The 24,820-nt window shown below is 47.5% G+C and overlaps 1 protein-coding gene across 1 annotated transcript in view; it reads left to right on the forward strand.

Annotated features, from left to right (window-relative positions):
* WNT7A (Wnt family member 7A) overlaps positions 1-24,221 on the forward strand; it is a 37,268-nt gene extending 13,047 nt beyond the window's left edge. Inside the window, exon 4 of the mRNA XM_054639946.2 lies at positions 20,791-24,221. Within this exon, the coding sequence (XP_054495921.1) occupies positions 20,791-21,270 (480 nt within the window). The 3' untranslated portion in view covers positions 21,271-24,221. The remainder of the gene's footprint in view (positions 1-20,790) is intronic.
* Positions 24,222-24,820: the final 599 nt, after the last annotated feature.

The following is a 24,820-nucleotide window of genomic DNA, read 5'->3' on the forward strand; positions in this document are numbered from 1 at the left end:
ACCCACCCCATCCTTTGGGACCGAGAGCAGCTGCTGCCGAGGCAGCGCTGGGGAAGGCAGGACCCCAGCAGCTCCCACAGCCAGGATTCCTGGGGATCCCAGGCGCTGAACACCGGATTTGCTGCCTTGGCCGTGTGTCGGATCTCCAGGGGCAGCTGGGCCAGGCTCAGGAGCCTGCTCTGAGCCCTGCTCCCAGGTCCCTGCGGGCCGGGCATTCCCAGGCAGTCCCAGCGGGGCTGTGGCTCCAGTTCCAGCAGCTGGAATAGCCAGGGCTGTCTGTGTGCTCCCCACAGCCCGGGCACAGCCCAGCAGGGCTCTCCCTGCAGGAGTTCTGCTGATCCCATCTCTCAGGGATGTCAATCCTTGCTTCCTCAGCTCTCCTTTTACCTCCTCCTATGCAATAGTCCTGATTCCAGCATCATGTGAGTGTGACTTAGAGGCAAATAGGAGAAGGAAGTTGGGAGCAGCAGTTAATTTGTGGATGCTATTTTTGTTGTGGTAATTACCTGTAGGCTCTGAGACATCTCCAGTTATGCCGGAGCCAGGCAGATTGTATTGAAGAAAAGCCATTTCCACCCCAAACAAAAGCCTAACCCTTCTTTAATTTAATGCTACTGTAGGAGTTCTATAGGTGAGATTCTAGGTTTTACTCTGTGTAGTATCCTAAATGCCTTGTCTGGCTCTGTGGTGGCAAAACTTGTGCTTCAACACTGGCAAAATGAACCCTGAATTCTGAGAATAACTCAAGAATTGAGCATTAATATTTGCAAAATGAATGGTTCTGAGATCTTTATTGCTTAGCTTCTGGTAGCATGAAGGTATATCCTGAAAAGCTTGGTGAAGCACCAACCCCTACAGTCTGTTCTGCTGTACAAGCACAGACCCAGTGAAACAAAAAATAGCAGAGGAGTTTCACCTTTGTGGCACAGCTACTGCCTTGAAAGGTCTGCTTGTATTTGATGGGTGCTGGCAGTAGAAGATTCCCAGGAAATGACACAGCAGCCTACACCAGACTGCAAACATGGCTGGAACTGCCTACTGGCCAGAAATTTTTCCCCAAAGCAAAGCTTAAAAATGCAGAGCAATAGAAAAGATGCATTTTTTACCTTGGTTATCCCCCAGGTATGGACCGTGGGCAGAGCAGGGCCATTGGTGCTGGAGGTGGCTGTGGGAAGGCCGGCTCCAGGAGCCTCCCCAGCCTCCCTGCCAGGCTCCTCGTGTTTCTCACCTTTCTGTGCACAATTTGCTGTCCTGGAAGCTTGTGCCTGGAAGGTTCAGCTCTCCACATTGTAATCTGGGAGAGCAGTGGTTTGTGCTATCTCTGGCCATCTGCCATTTTTCCAGCAGGCTCAGGAACTGCTCTGATCTAGAGATAGCTCTGCACTTCTTCCTGCATCCTCACAGAGCAAAATTACCCATCTTTGTTTGAACACATCTCTGCTTGAAATCTGCAGGGGAGAGAAAGAGTAACAGGACTGAGGAGAGGCTTGTTGCTCCACTGTCCCGTAGAGAATGAATAAATGATGTTTTTGCTAGAGAGATTTCTTTCAGGCTTTGCTCCTGTGTGAAAGATCACAGTATTTAAAGACAATTGGCAGGGGAGGCCATTACAGGTATTTGGCATGCCAGGACTCTCACAACCTGACTCTTCCACAACAAAGACAGCCTTGTTGTGAGGTGGAACTCCATCTTGGAGCAGTATGGATCTTATCAGCCTCCAAACAATCTATTCATGGTGGCTTTCCTCTGGGCTACAAATTCTTGTCTTGTTTCACTTGCCCATGGCTAGGTTTTGATGATATTTATGCACTTGGGAGACAGACTGGCACCTACCAGGCTTCCAAAAATAAATCAATTCTTATTGATTTCTTACCAGCACCTGTAGGCATTGCAATGCTGTTCAAAATTCAGTCCTTTCTACTTCTTTGGCTTGCAATGTGAAACTGTGCTGTGCCCACTCACCTGGTGCTCACCTGTGACAGGGTCCTTCTTCAAGGTGACACCTGATGCACGTGGTTCAGGATGCACTCTAGAAAGCACAGATCCATCAATATCGAATTGTCTTCTTGAGAACCACTGGTAAAATCATCCATTCTGTCTCAGTGGGTGAGAATGTTCTGCTGGGCTTAGTGGGAGCACTGGGCACAGAAGGGTCTGCAGGGTATGAACCCACAGAGAACCACCAGGGAAAGCCTGATCCAGGATTTGGGGAGACCTCAGGTCAAGGCTTTCCAGCCTCTCACAGTCCTGTTTTACCCAGGCAATGTCTCAGTGCTCCCTGGGGTGCCAGCAGCAGCCTCTGAACATCCTGAACACACAGCTCTGTCAGAGCAGGGGTACAGTTATCCAGGGAATGGGCACAGCCCCCAGGGCTGCCAGAGCTCCAGGAGCCTTGGGACAAGGCTCTCAGGGATGCCCAGGGTGGGATTGTTGGATGTCTCTGCAGGGCCAGCGTTGACTGGGTGATCCCTGAGGGTCCCTTCCAGCTCAGGATACTCTGTAATTCCTCAATCTGTCAGCTCTTGCTGGAAATGAGACAACCAAGGGTGTCAGATGTGGAGGATTTCAAAGGTCAGGGGTAGAGAACATCCCTGTTCCTCTGCTGAACAGCTCGGGTCGTGCAGTGCTGGAAACCCCCGGGCACGCCCAGGATGCAGCCAGGAGCAGCCCTGGGAGCAGAGGGGGGACAGGAGCCATTCCCAGCTGCTCCCACCACAAATGCAGCCAGGGCTGCCCATGGCTCCTGCAGCCAGGCAGCTTTCCCTACACTGAAGGACAGGCTCTGACTCTGTTTGTCTGTCTGGGGACAATCCAGCAGGACTCACTTGTGTAGCACAAGTTCCTCGGGCTGCTGGAAGGGCAGGGGCAGAATTCTGAGCAGGGGTCACCAACACCCTCCCAAAGTGGCCCTGAGCAGCCCCAGAGCCTCACCTCATTTGTCAAACCTGCTGGAGAGCAGCGATTCCTGACCTTCAGAAGCAGAGTTTAGGGTGTCTTTCCTCTTTGAATTAGTGTTTCCTGAAGTGCTGATTCACTGCAGGAAGGAGCAAGCAGTACAGTGAGAACAGGAGGAGAATTCATAACAGCTGGGTCAGAAAAGGGAGATAAAGCTTCAATTAATTTAAAGGCATAATCCTTATTTGCCCTGCAAACTTCCATGTGAGGGGGTATAATTGCAAGACTGAATTGTCTGTTAGCAAATTTGTCTTCTCAAATATGAAGTTGATTAAATTACTGTAAGTAACACAATAATGTATGTCTGAGAAATATTTATACTCCAGGAAACAGAAATGTTATTCTCCAGGTTATCCTGCTAAAAAATAACGAAGTAGATACTGAAAGGCTCTACACATTCTGGCTGTAAGCATTTCATTCTGACAGCATGGCAAGGTACATGACCAGACTGCTCTCTCCTCTCTTTTTCCCTGTGACATTGAAATTCCACAAATGGCATCTTGCATCAGCGTTACATCATATTAAGTATAATGCAATATTATGAGTCATTGTTATAAATCATGGGCACAGGCTGCATTTAGAAGGCTTTTGCCTTCAAGAGCACATCAAGGTGGATTTTTATTCAGCATTTCTCTTTGGAGGCATGTGTAGGTGCACTAACTTTGCAATGTCTCTCCATGCTCTGCATCAGGAGTATTTCAGATTTCCCCTTCAGCTCTGAGGCTCCTGGGGGATGTGGAGGATGTGCCTCACAGAGCTGCTGCAAACAGCAAGCAAAGCTGGGAGCACCCAGGAGGTGTTCCTGACATGGATCATGCAGGGATCACAGCAGACTGGCGTGTTTAATGTTTTCTCCTGTAAAAACCTGCAGCAAGGCTGAAGTGACACAGTGGCATTAGGAAAGCAGGGAGCTCAGGGCCTCTCCCGAGCTGACCTGGGAAGCCACACTTACGGGACTCTTTACTTGCTGCTTCTCTGACCTCAGGAGGACATTGCTGCCCTGAGACTTCCTGAACATGTTCCTCTTCTTGTGGGGTGTGCAATCACCACTGCAATTAACTGTCTCTGGAGGGGACAGCTATTTCTACCTCTCTCAAAATACCTTTTTCTTTAACTACCCTTTCACCTGACTACCAGCAGCAGCACAGAACACAACCTCCTGCAGATGAATGACTTAAAAAGCTGTGAGCATCAGTTTGGAAAAAGACAGGGCTGATAAAAGAGGCTGCCAAACAATATAATATTTCTATTTTTCTGAATATAGGCCTGAAATTCTGGAGATGTAATAGTTCTGCCTGAGCTAAATCTTAAAGCACATGAAAAGATGCAGTGAAAGGGGAGTGCAGCTTGTGGGCTTGCAGCCCCACTGGAGTGGCCCTGCCTGGGATAGACCAGTGAGGGACCCCAGCATTCCAGCAGCTCCTGGCAGGAGCTCTGCTCCCAAAGATGACCAGGGATGCTGGTCTGCTTGGCAGGCACAGCTGGGTGCCAGGGGGACACAGAGGCACAGAGGAGCCAGGAGATGCCTTCCAGAGGGATGTGGCTGCTGTAAGCCAGCCCCTGCAGTGCCTGCACACAGCCCAGCTGCCTGAGAGAGCCACACCTGCCCTGCTGCCCCTCCATCAGCAGGAACTGCTCTCATGGCACCCACCAGAATAAAGATCCAGTGTCTGGAGCTGCTCACAGTTGCTGAAGACTCCAGAGAGTCTCAGAGAGCAGCTTTGAGCCAAGCAGGACTGGGAGAGGCTGCCCTGACACTCCTAGCACCAGCAATCAAAGGCTATTGGAGTTCCAGCAGCACAGCCACATTCCCTGGAGTTCGGGATTTAGCAGTGCCTTTGCAATTGCACTTCACATTTTCCAATGTGTTTTTGTTTGTGGTGGGATTTTTTTGGTTTGGTTTGGTTTTTAATTTGGTTTGGTTTGGTTTTTCTGGCATGGGCACAGATGTGTTCCTCATTTTCCTTTTCAGAAACTCCTATTCTTGATGTTAGGGATGCTCCTCAAACACTCAGCTGAATGGTGCCCCTTGGTGATAGTGGCAGTGACAATTCTGCCAGACCCCACTGTCACTGTCAGGGCTGTGACAGGGGAGGTTGGCAGATCTTGAGCTGCAGCCTGGCCATGGCACCCCTGTGCTGGAGACAGCCATGCCCAAAACATCCTGCAAGCCCTGCTCAGTCAGGACAGCACACAGCACTCCCACTCACAGAGCAGGAGTATTAATAGAGAAAAAATTGGCTCCACAAGCCCAGGAAACCTGGTGCTGGGTGCAGCAGATGTGCCTATGGAGGGTCTCCTAGGAGCTCTCCTGGGAGCTCTCCTGGTACAATATTTGGCCTAGATTAAAACCAGGCAGACAGAGAATGTTGAGGAGAAGGTTTACACACTGGGATTGTGTGTCACTGTGACCAGACAGAATGTGTAAAAGTATCTTCTGGCAAACCTCTGATGTGGCTGTGGAGGCAAAGAGGAGTGTCCACCCAAGGACCCAGACCCAGTTCCATCCATCCAAGGTACACCCAGTGCTCAGTGCCTGCCTTCCCTCCAAGCACTCTGGCCCCAGGGCCTGGCACCCCAGCTGTTCTTCAGTGCAATTAGAAAAGGAGCCTTAAATGCCACAAAGTCTGTCCTGGCAGCTTCGTTGGCTGGGGCAGCAGGATTCCCAGAAAGGCCAAGCTCTGAGTTTGGAGAAAATCCAGTTCACTGAATGGGAAAGCTCCCATTGAGGCTGGTGGGAGCACAGGGTGCAGCTGAGTGCTTCCAAAATCCCATCCAGCTCCATCCCAAGGCTCTGCTGGGCAGCCTCCTAGGTGTGAAAAGAAATACACATCCCTTGCAGCCTTAGAGCATTTTGTTTGTGTTTGAAAGGATCAAAGCACTATTTATGGCTTTCCTACTTTTTAGATAATAGTCTTAAAGCAAGTCTGAGCTTGACAGACAAGCTCTGCATTTTCTCAACAGCCCAGAGTAAGATAAAGGAAGCATTAATGTTGGTCTAAATTATGAGAGGGAATTGGACTGCACAAGAACTGTAATCCACAAAAATGAATTTTCATTCCACTTGTCCTCCACTTTCATCTAATCAGAAATGGTGATACATGGTCCTACCTGTATTTTGGCTTTCAGCTCCCTCCTATATCTCATGTAGTTGAAAACTGAATTCCTGATTTACACTGGAGATTAGGGAATGATAAATGCTATCACTCGCCTGGAGTCGCAGTTTTAGAGGATTCTGGCATTATGAGCAAAACATGCATTTCATGTGTGTGATTCCTGGAGCTGACAGTCTGTCATGCTGCTGACAGAGAGCTGGGACTGAGGGCCAGCCTCTCTTCATAAATAACAGACATCTCAAATTCCAAATTTAATAGGGGGCACCTTTCTATTATGGCAATAATCAGATGCTTGCTTTGGTGATTAATTTGCTCAGCAAAGCCACTGGCTGGGTCACAGGTTTCTGGACAATTTCTGATTTAATCTGGCCTTTCTCTTTGGACAGTTAGCAACGCTTCCCATAGGACCACGCTTGTCATTCAGTGCTCAGAGGGGAATATCAGCTAGACAAAAATAGGTGCTGTGTAGATTATTCACTTCTCTCAGGCTTTTCAGCACCTTTGGAGCCTTGATAGAGTCCTTGGTGTCTCTGCTGTTGCAGAACAAAACATTAATGATTTGAAGCATATGCAGCCTTCACACAGCACAATCTTCCCACAGCAGATTCCTGCTGTGTTTGGGGGTTGTAAAACTTACCCTGGTCATGGAAAAAAAAAGCCTGAGAGGCTGGAACAGGATGGGCTTCAAGGTCTCTTCCAGCCATTCTATAACTCTATGAAAAGTTGCGAGAAAAAAACCAGCACCTGTTAACCTTAACTGTGACCTATGAGCTTGGCTGTCCTGTCTTGTAATGTTTTTATTAACCTGTGCTCCTTGATGTTTTGTTGAGATCAGAATCCAAGATTTTTGAGTTTCATACCTGAATTTTGGCCCAAGTTTTTGAAAAAATTTCAGAAACAGTGGTTGAGAACTGTTCTGTTTCTTCCAGTTGGCATTTGTCGCACTGGAAATTCAGGTTTCCAAACCCAAGACTGATTTCCTTGCCTGATATTGGGATCTTCCGTATCCACACTTTAGCAAAACTCAAAGAAGATTGGTGTTGGCCAAGTCAGCAGGAAACCAATGGTTAGGCCAGTTCACTGAGACCACTTTTAATGCAGAATCAGTCTGTGTTTATACATGAAGTGTTCACCAAATTCTGGTGGAGATCTCCCAGTGTGCAGCCTCATTCACTAAATCTCTGACAAATCAAAGCCAAGACTCGGATGTGGGGCAGGATCTCTGCTCCATGCTGTGTGAAACTGGAATCCTCTGCAGTTACAGCCCAGATCTCCTGAGCCTGAGCTGAAAGTATCTCCAGGAACATTTCCAGGAGCCTCAGTGATGAGTCAGGAACATGAACTCAGTTGCCTGAGCTAAGCCTGTAACTCAACAGAGGTTTTGGTAAAACTGAAAGTTAAACCAAAGTTTGGTTCAAACCTTGTCATTAACATGTGATGGCAGAAAACTCTGAGCTCATGAAGCCCTGAATGCTCACCAAGAGAAATAATTGCCAGCATGTGCTGTACAAATTGAACTAACTTTTGCTTTAATGGAAAGAGTTTCCAGGTATGTTGAAGTAAACAATTTAAAAAATCAATGAATGAAGAACAACCTTTTAGTCCAAGGACACAGTCAAGGCCTGTTGGTACTGGCAGGATGCAGAACTGAGCTATGGAAGGACAGAAAGGTTTCAAGGAACTGCAGGGAGGATGCTTGGCTCTCATGCCCAGTTAGTGCCAGAAAGCACCAGCATTAATTTGAATTAGGGCTGGTTATTGAAAGCAGCCCAAGCCTTCTGGTACTTGAAAGGGAGCTGCACCTAAAGGGTGTCCCTGGGCCAAGCAGCAGGAATGCCATGGCATGGGCTGGAACCCAGATGTGAGGCAGCTCCATCCTGGAGCTCCAGCCAGGCTCTCCTGGGAGCAGGCTGGTGCCTGCCCAGAGGGAACCAGCCTTGCCTACAGCATTCCAGATCCTGTACCAAAAATGAGCCCACCCACAGTTAAGGGACAGCCATACACCCTGGGACAGAGCTGCTCCCCCAGGAGACGTTCCTGAGCCCCAGAACACACTGTTGTGTTTGGGTGGATAAACCCTGCAAGCATGAAACAAATAACCATCAAGAGGGCACAATAGCCTGTAAATAAAGAAGTGCAACAAGGAGTCAAAATAATGTGTCCAAAAAACATGGATTAAGACTTCACAGAAGTTTCTTTCAATATATCTACACTTTGTCATATTTAGCTGAATTTACTTTGAAATTTCCAGTGGGAAATGAGAAGGCAGAAGGAAGCCAGACACCAAGTGAGTGCTTAGGCTTTACTTTCCCAGGAATCAGCCTGAGAAGTCTGCCTTGCTATACTTCGTGCAAATTTAGACTGAAAGGTGTAGTCAAAGTCCTAAAATATTTTCTAGAAAACTGTAGATTTGAATAACTATGCTAAGGAATACCTTAGCATTAAGATATTTGTTTAATTTGATCCAACAGACTTCTGCTTTATAATAAGGTACCTTAATGAGAGATTTATAAAATTGAGATCAGATTAATACACTGAAGGTGCACTAGGGACATGCATGGTTTCTTCAGCTGATGCTTCATGTACTGGTGGGACTGGTGTTTAGCTCTGTTACAGGCATCTTGTGGCCTTCTGAACTGGAGACCTGGAGCAACTGGTTGACCCTTTGTTAAAAACATCCATCTCAAGGTGAAGACTCACTTGTGCATGGCTTATAAAGAGGAACCATCAATGGCATTGTAGGCTGCTGCTGCTGCTGAACTCGTGCATGAGTGGTGAGCAGGTAGATCAGTCAGGAAAAGCAGCAGCACTGGTGGTGTCAGGGTGAGCTGGCTCAGGGAACCCCATCCAACCACACAGCACACCTCAAGTGAATTCTGTTAGCATGTGATTCCTTTGTAAGACAAAAGCTTCAACTGTTGCTCAAAATGGTGCAATCACAGAATCACAGGGTGGTTGGGGTTGGAAAGGACCTTAAACCCACCCAGTCCCAGCCTGACCTTGGACACTTCCAGGGATGCAGGGGCAGCCACCCTGGGCACCCTGTGCTTAGGCTGCACTCAGCATTACACATAAATTTAGGAAATTCCACTTTCTTCTGCATAGGAGAAAATTTTCATTGAGAACAGGCCAGAAGATCCCTGTTAAAATTCTTGGCCTGGGTCTGGGCGTGCTGCTCTTGGCAGCTGTGGGGCTGCAGAGAGAGGCTCTGCTGGTAGGATCTTATCTCTGAGAAGTGGGAGCTATCTGAAAACGTGGAAGTGTGGACCTAGTGCCCCGACTGCAGCAGGAGGGGGAAAGCACTTATGGATTAAACTTAATTAGAAAGTCATCTTTGTAATATTACAATTAACACCAAAATCATGTTACTTTATGATAACATGAGTGTTTTGAATTGTAAACACAAAATGTGTGGAAGTCTGTGCCCAATATACACTCTGTCATTGTGATCCAGCTTCTGCTTTTCAATAACTAACATAATTGCATGGAGATTATTTGGAGGAATAATGAGACATTTCTTTTAAACTAACAGGAATGGCTCTCACTTCCCTGAGCAGCTGTGGCTTGATGTACCAATCTGGTGAGATCCCACCCAGGGTACAAGCACCCGTGGCAATGGGCTTGGAGCCTGTGCCACAGCCCAGGTTATCCCTGCTATCTCCAGGTGTTATCCCTGGAGAGCAATGGGGCTGGGAGAAGGAAGGGAATGGGACTGGGCGTGAGGTAGCTCAGGTGCTCTACCCAGATCAACAAATGGCAGGTAGGCAAAGCAGGCCATGGGTGCCTCTCCAGTGCCATTTACTGAGCTGTGAACAGTGTTAGGACTGAAGTTTAAATATGTCTCTGTATCAAATACAAGCATAGCTCATGTTTTGTTCTAGACCAAAGGATTTAATGAAGAAGTTGAGGTAAGAAACTTTGTGTTTTTATAAAGGCAGTACTGCAAAATTGATGGAGAATTACTTTGACATTACCTAAAAAGGCCAGTAGAAAGGAAAAACATCCCTTTCAACTAAAAGTACTGTCTTGGAGAACTAAAATTTATAAACATTTTTCAGCATCATGAATAATGTCCTCTGTAGTATCATCTGCTGGGTACCCTAGGGTTAACTCTCACAGTTTGGTATGCAACCAAATGATCCTATAATTAACTGTGTGTGGCTATTGGTTGAAAATGTTTGGAAGCAATATGAAGTGATAATATTCTGCAGCTCATGCTCCTGCCAGTACCTGGTTTTGTTAGTTTAGCACAAGAGGTGTTTCCTGATTACTTGTCTGGAACCAGCCAGGCTGCTCTCTTGGTTTCCATCACTCTTTGGAAACTTTCCTCTCAACAACTTCAGCATTTGTCAAAATGCTCTACCTGGTGGCTCCCAGCTCTTTATACACAATCCTTTACTGCCAGCACCACTTCCCTGGAGAGCTTCCCCTCCACTGGGGAGGGTCCCACAGAAGGTGAATTTCAGGGGATGAGTCAGGCCTGGGTCATTCCTCTCCCTGTGAATCCACTGTGATGAGTACAAATTCCAGTTGTGTCATTTCTTGTTTTCCCTGCATGGTTTTTATGTGCAGAATGACTCAGGCTCCATGACAAAACCCAAAGCAAGGGGCAGCAGTGACGTCCTTGTCTGAATAACCCCAAGAGTTTAACTCATTGTGTACCCAAACTGAGGAACATAATTAAATTCAGCTCCTCTTACCTGGGGGTGTTTCCCATTTCTTCAGAAATATCATGCTAAAACATAAGCTACAAGCACAATTAGCTTCTTAATGCCATCTTAGTTCAGAGGCCCAGAGAATGGGGGAAGATCACTGTCCCCAGATGAAAACTTTGAGCAGACACTCTGGGTGTAGGATGCTGCAAGGATTGCATTGGCTTTGAAGGGGTCAGGGCCAGCAGACACGGCTCAGCTTGGCTTTCACTGACTTCACTGTCCTGATCCATCCATTGACTGCAGGGTGAGCTTGTGGGGTGAAGCAGGGATTAAGGAAAATGATGTTTTTAACAATGGACATCCACGACATTTTGAATACATAGCAAAATACCACACAGATCACTATTTTAGAGAATCCTGATTGGAAGTATCAGTCTTTTAGGGTGATTTTTAATTGGTGACCAGAATGTAAGGGAGGAACATATGACCTAAGAAGAAATGTTATGTGGGTAGCATGTCAAAGGGCAGAAAAATTGCTGCCTCATTTTCTTTCTAAACTTAGTGTCTTAGTGTCAGTGAGCACCATGCTGTTTCTTCATTTCCAAAACTCCTCAATCATCATCTTTTATTCACTTCTGGCATGAACCTTCTATCCAGTATCTTTTTGGAAAGGAAGATATGTACTGTGGAAAACTTATGTAGTGATAGGAAGGAAAGCTAGATAACATAACCAACAACTCTATCTGTAATTCTGTGCCACCACCCCCATTCCAGCCTATTTCAGCTTCATCCTACAAAGTGCTCAGGTGGGCCAGACAACAAGACTGTTCAGTATTTCACAAGCTAAAATCCATCATGTTCACAGTGTCAGTTTTGCTTGGACAGCAGCAAGTAATGATCCTAGATAAATTTTCACTTAATCTCACAATCCCATTTCAGTAAGGGGCTAGGAAATCCCATTTTCATTTAATTATAGAATATAAAATCACATGTTTAATGTCTTTAAGACAATTCAGCTATATTCTAATAATAACAAGTGAAATTACATTAAAAGAAATCAGATTTTTTTCTGAACTATTTTTTCCAAGTTCCTTTTTATGACAGATCTTCAAACTTCCTACATGATGACACTTACTTGGCACTGCATTGATCCAGTCTAATCTAGGTGATAATGTGTCTCACAAGAGTTACTTTTCAAAAACAAGTAGTTTATCAAACCCATTGAGAGTTACGTTTTCAAATTATTTCAATTTTTTTTTTCTGTTAAAATATTTCCCTTTCTTTTAAATAGAAAACCCCTCAGAACCAAAAGGCAAATGGTGCTTCAGGCAGCTGTACCCAGGATCCAGAACAATAGTGACCCCTCAATAAACTGCCAGGCCACCTTTCAAATTGTGAGCCTTTGTCATCAGCAGCTGAGAAAGCACAAAGTGCCACACCAGGATCCCCCCATTTCCCAGCTACATCCAACAGATACTGGGAAAAGGCTGCTCTCAGACTCTGTCCTGATGTAAAACCTACCTAAGCATTAATTTGGAAATTTGCAGCTGAAATTTGTAGTTTTCTTACAGCATTTCCTGTGAAAGGGTGGGTGAGGAGGTTTTGCACTGAATGCACCACTGAAAACAGAGAAAACTTTGCAAAGCACGGGAAACCCAACCTGAGGCTCCAGCTGGGCATTAATGGCTTTGATTTGCATTTTGATGGCCAAAGAGAGATGAGAGTGCAGGTCCTTCCTGTCTGGGGAGAGCTGGAATGGGACAGAGCTGAGCAGGAGAGGGGTCCCAGGGTCCTGCAGCAGAGAGGAGAGGAGGAGAGGAGAGGAGAGGAGAGGAGAGGAGAGGAGAGGAGAGGAGAGGAGAGGAGAGGAGAGGAGAGGAGAGGAGAGGAGAGGAGAGGAGAGGAGAGGAGAGGAGAGGAGAGGAGAGGAGAGGAGAGGAGAGGAGAGGAGAGGAGAGGAGAGGAGAGGAGAGGAGAGGAGAGGAGAGGAGAGGAGAGGAGAGGAGAGGAGAGGAGAGGAGAGGAGAGGAGAGGAGAGGAGAAGGAAGCACCTAGAGACACCTGAGGCAGGAGGGCCTGACCCCAGGGGCACAGGGGATTTTGGGGTGTCACTCCTCTCAAACCCCTACAGATGCTGAGCTGTCAGCATCAGGGGCTGCCACATCATGGCCTCTACCTCAGCAGGCAGGACCCTGATGGAGGCAAACTCAAACTCCAGAGCCTCATTTGACTTCCATAAAGTGTGATCAGGTTTGCAGAGCAAACTCCTGAGGGCTGGGCAGGCTCAGAGCCCAAGCCACAGGCACGGGATCCCCTTGCACAGTTACTTTTGTGAAACCAAGAGGGCTTGGGTGGAAGTGTATCCCAAGAGCAGATAAGGTGCTCTCCTAAAAGGACCCCTCAGTGCCAGAAAGCTGAGGAAGAATTGAATTCTCAGGAGGAATTTCTTCATGGATGGCATTGTTAAACACCAGCAGGGGCTGCCCAGGGAGGGTTGGAGTCCCCATCCCTGGAGGTGTCCAAGGACACTCTGGATGTGGCACTCAGGCTCTGGGTTGGGGACAAGATGAGGATCAGACACAGCTTGGACTGGATGGTGTGGGAGGCTTTCTCCTCTAAATGCTTCTGTGGCCCTGAGGTTTTGTGACACCTTGTTTTATTGCACAGAGCAGCTCCTACAGCTTGAGAAAAGGCAAGGGCCAGGCCTTATGTTTGAGAAGAGCATTAATTAGGTGGTGTGAGAATCCATCTCATTAAATCTCACCTTTTGAAACCAGTTATGTCCTTTGTGTCCCAAGTTCAGCTATTCTTTAAAAATAACAACTATAAAAGTATTCTGTGAAATTTACTTTCTGGACCCAGAAGTGGTGATAAATTGATTTAGTCTACAGCAAGTCACAGAGGTTATCAGAAGTATAAGAAAAATATGCAGGAGAAAATATTTTTTGCTGCATTCCTCTCAGCTTTTACTGGTCCTGCTCTTGTTCATTTGCTATTCTGCTCAGTGTTAGGCAGTGGCTGAAGGGCTCCAGCTCTGTGATTTAAACAACACAACTTGCCCAGGGAGAGACGATCACATCTCATTCTGTTTGCACGTGCTGGCAGCATTGTGTGAACACTGTGACCATGCAGAAAGTACTTGTTCTTTACTTCTTTGACACACTGGGAAAACAGAAGCTGCTTTTCAAAGATAATTCCGGCAAATGATCATTTTTTTATAAAGATGAAGTAAAGGGCAACTAATATTTCAGGCAGAAAGTACAAAAATAAATATGAAATCCTGTAAAGGGCACACAAGAAATGAAAGGAATCTCCTGCTTTGGGTGGCATAGAGAAAGGTCAGAAATAGGACAAAAAAAGATTGAACTTATGAGAGTATAAAATTTCTGAAGCCTTCATTTTTCAGGGTGTCATGATTTCAAATCTGGAAAAAGTTTTTCTGCTCTTTAAAAGAGGATATCCCTTAGTGAAGGTAGATGGTGGTGAAATCCCAGCCAGCTGTGGTGTTTGCAGCAGGGTGTCATTTATCAGAATGCTCCCTGCATAATCAGCCCTCAGACCAGCAGGTTGCCCAATTTTCCTGAGACACCAATTCCAAGGAAAGTGCAAAGGTGGTTTGATTGATGTAGGTCACGTGCTGTGATGATTCCCTGCTCATTTTTTATTTAAAACACAAAAATTCTTGTCATGAGGAAAAGGGTTCAGCCTGCCTGGGGTAGCAGGATTTCTGGGATAGTTACAGCTCGTGGTGTTCTGGAGCAAAGTTGTTTGATACTGACTTCAGATATTCTGTTGCACGGATTTACTTATCAAAAACATGAGAAAAAACATCTTTTGGCTGTGCTTAATAAGATCTTCATAAAATGTTCAAGTGAGGTGTCAAAGCCTGTCTGGAATGAGTCACTCTGTGGGACACAATCCTTTCCAAGCTCATCCCAGTCAGTTTGCCAGAGGAGTTAGTGCAAAATGTGCTCCTACAGTAGACATCTGACAGCAGCTCAGTGCTTATAACTAGTGGCCATCCACTGATGGGAATATTTTCCATCTTTCCTGTTTAAGTATGCCTTTGCTAATTTTAAACTTGCATTTGAGTGGCTTTTACGCAGTTTCTCAATTTCTTAAAGATTCCATAGGATTTGTCTCTGACAGCAGGGTTTCTTTTTTTGTAGTCTCTCTTGTTCTTTCTTTTTCCCAGTCAAAAAGCACTAGGTATAACTTGTACTGCCCTCATATTTCAGAGCTTTGGTGCTAGAACAGTCCTGCAAGTTACTTAAACAGTAGCATCCTTTTGAGATTAATCTCACACTTGGATAAAACAAGTGGCAGAGACATTTCCCAATAACTTTAAGAGACATGGTCCTTTTGCTGTCTGTCCAGTCAGTGCTACACATCCACCCAGTGCCCTTTCCAGTTCCTGGGCTCACTCTGCACATGATTTGGTTCTCACGTTCTTTTGGTGAAAGACTAAATAAGACATGGCTTTATTTTATTAGCTTAAAGCATCCTTTTTATTCAATGAATCTTTCCAATAGCAAAACAAATGTATCTCAACATTATTCCCAAAGTTTGAGGAGCTTTGTCTTATTTAAGGAGCTACAATTGCCTCTGTAATAATATCAATCACCAGTCCTTCCACCAGCTGAAAGGGGCATCTCCCCATGGCATCCTTCACCTTCCACCAGCTGAAAGGGGCATCTCCCCATGGCCCTCTCCAAGCCCTGCCATATTCTTCTCTGGAGTGAAAATCTCACTAATTTTCCAATACTTACACTTTCCTTGACCTTTAGTGAAGGTGTGTGTGCAGACATTTGCAGGAGACAGTAATTGCCTGACCCAGGCAGTCTGATGTCAGGCAAAATTAGGCAAGACCATGGCCTTGGTGGGCAGGAGCCAGTATCTCACTAATTACTGATTACCTGGGCTGCAGATGCAGCCTGGGCTGGGGTTATTCTGGCTGCAGCACTGCACGGTGCCTGGCCCTGCACTGATCCCTTGGGAATCCTGCTGGAGGGGGAGTGAGCTGGAGGTGGGATGATCTCCAGATTTGAGGTGTAGGTCCTTGAGCACAGCTTTGGCATCAAGGGCTGCACAGCTCTGGCTGAGATGGGGCTGGGCACACGTGTGGAGTCCTTGGGGAGCTCAGCTGCTTTGGTGCTGGGAGCCCAGGACTGGGGACAGACTGACACCACTGAGGGACTGGGGACAGACTCTGGGCTGGGAAAAGCCCTGTGTGGGTGTGAGTGCTGTGTCTGAGCATGCCAGGCACAGAACCAGCTCTCCATGGGCCCCCCAGCAGGGTGGGACAGCCCTGGCTGAGCCTGGAACAGAAGCTGGAACAGCCCCACCAGGCTGCAGGGTCACAGAGCTGGAACAGCCCCACCAGGCTCCAGAACCATGGAGCTGGAACAGCCCCACCAGGCTGCAGGGCCATGGAGCTGGAACAGCCCCACCAGGCTGCAGGGTCTCACGGAGCTGGAACAGCCCCACCAGGCTGCAGGGCCATGGAGCTGGAACAGCCCCACCAGGCTCGAGAACCATGGAGCTGGAACAGCCCCACCAGGCTCCAGAACCATGGAGCTGGAACAGCCCCACCAGGCTGCAGGGCCACAGAGCTGGAACAGCCCCACCAGGCTGCAGGGTCACAGAGCTGGAACAGCCCCACCAGGCTGCAGGGCCATGGAGCTGGAACAGCCCCACCAGGCTGCAGGGCCATGGAGCTGGAACAGCCCCACCAGGCTGTAGGGCCATGGAGCTGGAACAGCCCCACCAGGCTGCAGGGCCATATGGAGCTGGAACAGCCCCACCAGGCTGCAGGGCCATGGAGCTGGAACAGCCCCACCAGGCTGCAGGGCCATGGAGCTGGAACAGCCCCACCAGGCTCCAGAACCATGGAGCTGGAACAGCCCCACCAGGCTGCAGGGCCATGGAGCTGGAACAGCCCCACCAGGCTGCAGGGCCATGGAGCTGGAACAGCCCCACCAGGCTGCAGGGTCTCACGGAGCTGGAACAGCCCCACCAGGCTGCAGGGCCATGGAGCTGGAACAGCCCCACCAGGCTCGAGAACCATGGAGCTGGAACAGCCCCACCAGGCTCCAGAACCATGGAGCTGGAACAGCCCCACCAGGCTGCAGGGCCACAGAGCTGGAACAGCCCCACCAGGCTGCAGGGTCACAGAGCTGGAACAGCCCCACCAGGCTGCAGGGCCATGGAGCTGGAACAGCCCCACCAGGCTGCAGGGCCATGGAGCTGGAACAGCCCCACCAGGCTGTAGGGCCATGGAGCTGGAACAGCCCCACCAGGCTGCAGGGCCATATGGAGCTGGAACAGCTCCACCAGGCTGCAGGGCCATGGAGCTGGAACAGCCCCACCAGGCTGCAGGGCCACAGAGCTGGAACAGCCCCACCAGGCTGCAGGGTCATGGAGCTGGAACAGCCCCTGCAGCTCCTGGGCTGCTGCTGCCACCCTCCCATGGCCAACCCCACACATTCCCTGCAAAGCTAAAGGGGGAGAGCAAACACGTTGTGCTCCCAGTAGCACTGCCCAAAGGTGCTGCATCTGGAGATAACATCAGCAGGGAGAGCCAGCCCAGCTCTCCCCACACAAACTATTTCCCAGAGGCAAATGGCAAAGGGAGACAGAGGGAGAAACAAGTACTGACAGTTTGCTGTAGAAGCTCAAAGAAAAAGTGGACAAAGCTAAAAGAACTCCAGCTCTTTGTCTGTATTTGATCCAGTTCAGAGCACCCACTGGTGCATACAGATTTACTTCCCATGGCTGGTGGAGCTGGATATGGTCATTTGGTAAGAAAAATGGGGTCTGAAATTTTGTGAACTCCATGCTCTTACCTTTTAGGAAAAGTCAGTCTGTAACACACCTAAAGTTTAAATCTGACGTAAAAAGTATGAGCTGCTGGATAATTCCTTCAAAGAGACAAATCCTGAAATAAAAGGTGAAGAATGCTTTCTGGTTTTAACACAGACAAAGTTTTTAATGGAAGGGCGCTGCTTTTGGCTCACAGAAACCAAGGAAAAGACTGGTCTGTGTCCCTACCCAAAGAATCCCACATTACAAGCACTGATTCATCAGAGGGTACTGGAACAATATAATAGTATTAAAATACCACCATGCACATATTTTAATGTAAAACAAATAGTCCAAGCACCTGCTATCAGAGTTCAACAGAACCACCAAATCACCACTGCAGGGTTTGCTTTTGCTGAGGCCAGACAGTTCAAGTCCCATGCAGCCTCATTTGTACAGGCTGTGGAGCCAATTCAGCCTTGCTGAATTTGCAGGACACGGCCCTGAAAGCCCAAAGAGGAGGATGGATTTGTGTGCAAGGACAGAAGCAACAAAAGGGGTTGTGAGCCACAGGTGGAGAGGACGGGTTAGAGGAGGCAGGGCTGGAGGGGACAGCTGAGCTGCAGAGGGCAGGGGACACAAATGAGGCAGATTTGCCAGAGAGATTCCAGCAGAGAGTTTGGAAGCTCTGGCACCTCTGACAAGAGCAGAGAGAAAGGGAGAGAGAGCCAGTAAACCTTAGGAAAATACAGAAACAATAAATGGGAGAGAGAACAATAAAGCAGAACTTTCTCACCCATGTGCTCCTTCCCATCCCCTTCCAGGTGTTTTTGGACCTCTAGGAAGGACCCCTAGCACTGGGGCTCAGCTGGTGTTGCTCAAACTTCTGTTCAAAAGCCCTTTTAACCCTGAGTGCCTTTGGCCAGGCTTGGCTGAGAGCAGAGCAGGGCCTGGCTGGGGCTGGGGCAGGAGACCAGCCCAGGGCATGAGGCCACCCCGAGGAGCCCCCATCCCTTCTCGAGGAGCCTCCATCCTTCCTGAGGAGCCCCGTCCCTTCCTGAGGAGCCCTGTCCCTTCCCAAGGAGCCCCATCCCTTCCCAAGGAGCTCCCATCCCTTCCTGAGGAGCCCCATCCCTTCCTGAGCCCCATCCCTTCCCAAGGAGCCCCATCCCTTCCCAAGGAGCTCCCATCCCTTCCTGAGGAGCCCCATCCCTTCCTGAGGAGCCCCATCCCTTCCCAAGGAGCCCCATCCCTTCCCAAGGAGCCCCATCCCTTCCTGAGGAGCCCCATCCCTTCCTGAGCCCCATCCCTTCCCAAGGAGCTCCCATCCCTTCCTGAGGAGCCCCATCCCTTCCTGAGCCCCATCCCTTCCCAAGGAGCTCCCATCCCTTCCCAAGCCCCCATCCCTTCCTGAGCCCCATCCCTTCCCAAGGAGCCCCATCCCTTCCCAAGGAGCCCCATCCCTTCCTGAGCCCCCATCCCTTCCCAAGGAGCTCCCATCCCTCAGACCCTGCTGGCTCTAGATGGGATGGTAATGAAACAACCAAAAGGCAATTTAGGCTCCTTAGCTACACTTCAGGGCAAAGCCCTGCCTGGGTAGGTGGCACATGATGTGTTTTGTGTTCATGTTCCAAGCCAATTTGGCGGATCCCCGTGGCAGATTGGAAATACTTTGTTGCAAGTTTGAACATCTTACCAGGAGGTAAGGCCTTCTACAAGAGCAGTGATTGAATTAGGGTTGAGAAATGTATCCCTGGCTAGTTTCAATTTCAAAAAAGAGAGCTTTTAAAAAGGTACAAATGAGGCTAAAGGAATTTATGTTATTTTTCCGGTTTCTGTGCTATAACTCCTTTTCCATCTCCTCATCTATCTTCCAAGTGTCCTGCCTTATGAATGAGTGAGCAATAAAAGAAGTATGCAGTGGCTGAGAGAGAAACTCAAGATAACAAGATAAAGCCAAAGCTTGAGCAGAAGTTAGGATGTAGATCAGAATATGGAATTTTCTCACATCTGAGTTTTAGGGCAGTCATTAGATCGTTTGCATGAGAAGCTGATTTAATATCAGTAGCACAAAATGTGACCTAGCATGTGCTGAGTTCACTTGTGTCAAAGGCTTGGACCTGTGCTTTTGGGGGTTGTGATCCTGTCTTCAGACCACATGTGCTCCTAGACTAAAATAAAAATAAAGCTATTTCATAGAACAAAAGAATTACAGAACCACGGAATGATTTGCATAGGAAGAGATCTTAAAGTTCATCTAATTCTGACCCTCATTCCATGGGCAGGAACCTTCCTCTGGGTCAGTGCTCTGTCTGTCCTTGCCACCCCCAGCTCACAGTGAGGATTTAGGCCTGAGGTCCCCACACATGTCCAGCCTCAGAGCTGGACCTGGCTCCTTCAGTGCAGGCTGCTGTTTTCTGCTGAAAATGGCCAGTGACAGTGTCTGCTGTTTCCAAACACCCCAAGCTGAAGGGAGAAGCTGTAACAAAGGGTTAATTCCAATTTCCATATCACTGACTGGCTGCCCAGGTTTGGAGCTGCATGGATCAGCTGGGTTTTCTCAGGGGAAAAATGATGTGACCACTCCCTGAGCCCTGATAATCCCTCTGCCTGGGCTTTCCAGTGCTGGGCTCTGCCAGGTTAGGCAGAGTTTCATCATCAAAATTATTGTGGCCTCTTTCAAGTAAAAGACAGTAGGAAATTAATTGCTGGAATTAGGTGTGTGTGCTTGCGTTATCCCAACGTCACTGCTGCTTGGGGTCAGCTGCAGGGCCCAGGACTCAGAGCAAGGGGACTAAGCTGGACTCCAGTTTTATTTGGCAAAGACTGGGCTGGTAAACAGCAGGAGAAGATACAGGGACAGAGTTTCAGGGGATGTGAAGGCATAAGGGAAGATGAGGCTTGTTAACTTCAAAAAGAGAGTGTTGGGCACTGGGCAATCCTGTTGAAGAAAAGCTGTGCCTGAGGAGGGTCCCATTCCAGCTTTGGTCCCTTGGCTGTGGAGTTAGGCACAGTTATCCTTCCTGCTGAACTCAAAGTGCAGAAGGGGAATCAGCTCTGCAGGCTGATGGGTCATCCTGATGAACATTTGACCCAGTATGACTGGGTCATACTGATGAGCATTTGCTGCCTGGGACAGCAGCGTGCCCTGTGTGTGGTGGCAGCTCCCAGTGCAGAGCAAACCCATCCCTGAGTGTCACCCAGCCAATGTCCCTCTGACAGCCCTGCTATTAATGCATCCTTCTTTGTTCTTCTAACCACAGATCCTGGAGGAAAACATGAAGTTAGAGTGCAAGTGCCACGGGGTCTCGGGGTCCTGCACCACTAAAACCTGCTGGACAACGCTGCCCAAGTTCCGGGAGCTGGGCTACATCCTCAAGGACAAGTACAACGAGGCCGTGCAGGTGGAGCCCGTCAGGGCCAGCCGCAACAAGCGCCCCACCTTCCTCAAGATCAAGAAGCCCCTTTCGTACCGCAAGCCCATGGACACAGACCTGGTGTACATCGAGAAATCCCCCAACTACTGCGAGGAGGACCCGGTGACGGGCAGCGTGGGCACGCAGGGCCGCATGTGCAACAAGACGGCGCAGCAGTCCAACGGCTGCGACCTCATGTGCTGCGGCCGCGGCTACAACACCCACCAGTACTCCAGGGTGTGGCAGTGCAACTGCAAGTTCCACTGGTGCTGCTACGTGAAATGCAACACGTGCAGCGAGAGGACAGAGGTGTACACCTGTAAGTGAGCCTGCCCCGGCCGCTCCCGGCCTGGATACATTTGCACATGCACTCCACGGAGCTGAGCAGAACTGCGGCAAGAGCTGCTCTCCCCAGGAGATGCTCACCAACGGAGCCCTCTCTTCTCTCCTCACCTTTCGTTGCTTATGTGGATACACATTTCAGACTCTTATAAAGTCAGCCAAGAAACAAAAACAAGCAAACCCTTCCCCGGGCCACCAGAGACATGAAAGAGAGAGGAAAGGATCGCCTCAGTGAGCCTGCCCCTCGGGAGGAGGGAGCGCTGGCTGCCTTGCGGAAAGAACCGGCCAGGGAGGCATCTCTGGGGCTGGCAACAACTCTCGGTTTGGGAAAGGGGTGCTCAAACACCTCTGTGTACGAGGAGCAGGGAGGGGTAGGGGAGAAATCCCTAGAGAAGGGCTTTGCACAGGATGGGATGGACAGAGCCTCCCCGTGAATTGCCTGTGGGAGTGTGTGGATAACACAGATTTAGGCTCCCACACTCGTGAAAAGCTTCTACTGGTCTTGCCCATATTTCCACGTCACAGCACTTGCTGCAGCAAGAAGAACTGTGGAAGGTTCTGTAGACACTGCTTTATCTGCCTTTCTCGTGTGTGTGTGTGAGCTGCAGATTTTAGCACAGGGATTTGGGACACTTGGGCATAATAATAACAATATTTAACAATTTATTCAGATAAAACTAATATTAATTTATTTAATTAAAAGAAGAACTTTACCAACCTTTCTGGAACTATTCTGCAATTAAAGTAGATAGCTGGCTTTCTTTGTGGAATAATTTTGTAGGATCAGCAAGGAAACACTGGAGCTGTACATATTATTCTTGACTAGGATATTTCTATTAGATGGACTTGCAGGATATGTTCTACAGTACTGGATGTTTAAGGACAAAAGCTGGAGTCTTTATATATATGTACATACACAAACACACTGTATTTGGGGGTTTTTGTTTGTTTGTTTCCTCCTGTTTGCTGCTAGTTGTCTGGAACAAAAGTGGAGTGGTAGGGGTTACAGATCTTTACCAGTTTTGCATTTTGTTTTTTTTTTTTTTCTTCAATTAAAGAAAGAAACATTAATAAAATCCTGTTTGGAATATGTCTAAAAATAAGAAAATCCAGACAAAATTCCATCTTTTGGAAAAATCAACCATAGGATAAGAGAGTATATTTTGTAAGAGACTATTTTTATATAAATATTTTATTTATACTACGTCTGCTTGTTCAACCTGTACTTTTTCTCAAAACAGGCATACAATTTGTAATTCTTAGGCTATTTAACAGAGAAAGGGTAATTAGTTTGTGAACACAACAGCAGCAAGCTGGATGCATTCAGCTGCAATTGGTGGATGTGTCAGAAAGCAGGATGAACTTTCTCTCCTGGCTCTTTTCCTGCAGCTCAGTTTGCAGAATATGCAAAACAAGAACAGGGTATGTAGCATCAATTTTGTCACATGGCTTGAATTCATGATTGGTATTAACTGGATGCTCATTTATCCCATTCAAGAAAAAAAAATCCGAATTAGCTTCCCACATGCATCAGTCATTAAACTGTGGCGTTATGACTCGCAAATGTGCTGTGTGTGCTGTCAGTTAAACCTCTGCTTTGTGCTGCTGTCAAAGCTGATTCCCATCAGGGCAAGACTGTAGACTGGGACTGTAATAACTTGCATGACACACATCGTCTGATTCTCATAGATAGGATACAAAGCTTACTTTTTGTCCAGCTCCTTTTGGCATTTACATTATTCTTTCCCCCCCTCCGAAGGCCAGAGCCCAAAAATACAGAAAAACATTCGGGCGAGTTTAAAGAGGCAAATTTAAAGACTACTCACTTGTTTTCCCGAGCCCAACTAAGCTGTTTTGCATTCCCTTTGGGGTATTTCCTTTTTATCACTGCTGATTTCTTCAGACATTGGAGTAGTAAATATTTCTCTGCATTTAGAATTGTTCTGTTCCTACTGCTTAACTCATTTGTGGCTGATAAAAAACCATGTCTAATTCTAACGTTGTTTTTCACTGGGTAAGAAACGTGGCCCAGCATTACAGATGATATTGCACATTGTCTGGGACAGATCAGGTTCTCTGCTCCTTCCAGACTGCAGGATCTCCCCAGTTAATGAGGTATCAGTGATGGGAATGTGTCACTGACTCCCTGCACAGCAGCAAGTGCCACCAGGGCTAGGTGAGACACCTCTGTCCTGTGTGCACTGGTCCTTCTCAGGCAAAACTCCCACCCAACACTGTGAAAACAGAGAATTTCTGAGAAGGGAAATAGAAGCATCACAAAAGATGCTGCAAAGTTTGACAACCTACCTGTTAGCACTTGGGTTTTAACTCATTCCTTGTATATATATTATTTAAGAACACAAGCCCATGCAGTACCTAATCCTAGCAATGTATATCAGGGGTTAATGCACAGTTTCTTTGCAGACCTGCCACTTAACATGAAATAGAATTTTTATTCAATTCAGGCACCAGACTGGGGTATCAAAATAAAGTTATTAATGTAATTTACTTCCAATCTTATGACTTGTCAATTCTCATTGAGTTATTGCTCTTAGTCCTCCTCAATTCCACACAACTAGATTTAAAATGCAGCCACATACCATAGGGATGTTCATTATAACTCTGTATTATAGTAAATAATTCAGATCTAACATTTAATATTGGAATCTCCCCTCCAGTTTGTAGTGGGCTTTGATTTAGTGAATACCATATCATAGTTAAAATTGTGTTTTCCTCACTAATTAGAGTTACTTTACAAGTTATTACTTTTGCAGCATGTTTTTACCGTAGAAAAGTAATGTGCAAAACTCCTGCTTCCTCTAAATTTCCATATGCAGTGATGTGCCATGTACAGCTAGTGGAATAATTATTGAAGGACAAATATCTTTAAACAGTTTTACTCACAATAATAAAAAACTGGATGCACAAGGAATTCAGTTTGGTACAAATTTTCCCTATATTTTACAGTATTGCTGATGAGAAAATGAAGAGAAGAAAAGGAAAAAAAAGCTGTCAATTTGTTCAATAACTGGAATGGCAGTTTGGGAACCATGAATTAAAGAGCAAGGAAAACCAAATGCTGCATTCAACTAGAAAGTATTTAGAAATTTGGCTGTGCCACCTTAGACAGGAGAAATCGGGCCCATCAGGATGTGCAATGAATGTGGAGTTAATTGGTCATTGGCTAAATGGGCTTGAATGGCCCGGAGAATAAACAGGAGAAGGGGGAAGATTTACGGGTTTGTGGATATTCCTCCTCCCACAACAGCTCGGTCTTTGTGCTCCGGGATAGAGGAGCTCTGTTTTTACGTGGGGAGGGAGCTCACAAAGGCACTGAAATGCACACAAGTGCAGGACAATGCAGCCCTCAAAGGAAAATCCATCTTTTCATGTGTGCTGCCAGGGCAGTGCTGGGCACAGGCACAGCCTGGTTGGGGCAGGGGAAACACAGCCCAGGAGCAGGGTCAGGGACAGCAGTGGGAAGCAGAAGGGGAAAAGCCTGGCTGCAAGTCGGGAACCTGTTAATTGTGGAATC

The sequence above is a fragment of the Agelaius phoeniceus genome, chromosome 11 (genome assembly GCF_051311805.1).
Source record: "Agelaius phoeniceus isolate bAgePho1 chromosome 11, bAgePho1.hap1, whole genome shotgun sequence".
NCBI lineage: Eukaryota > Metazoa > Chordata > Aves > Passeriformes > Icteridae > Agelaius > Agelaius phoeniceus.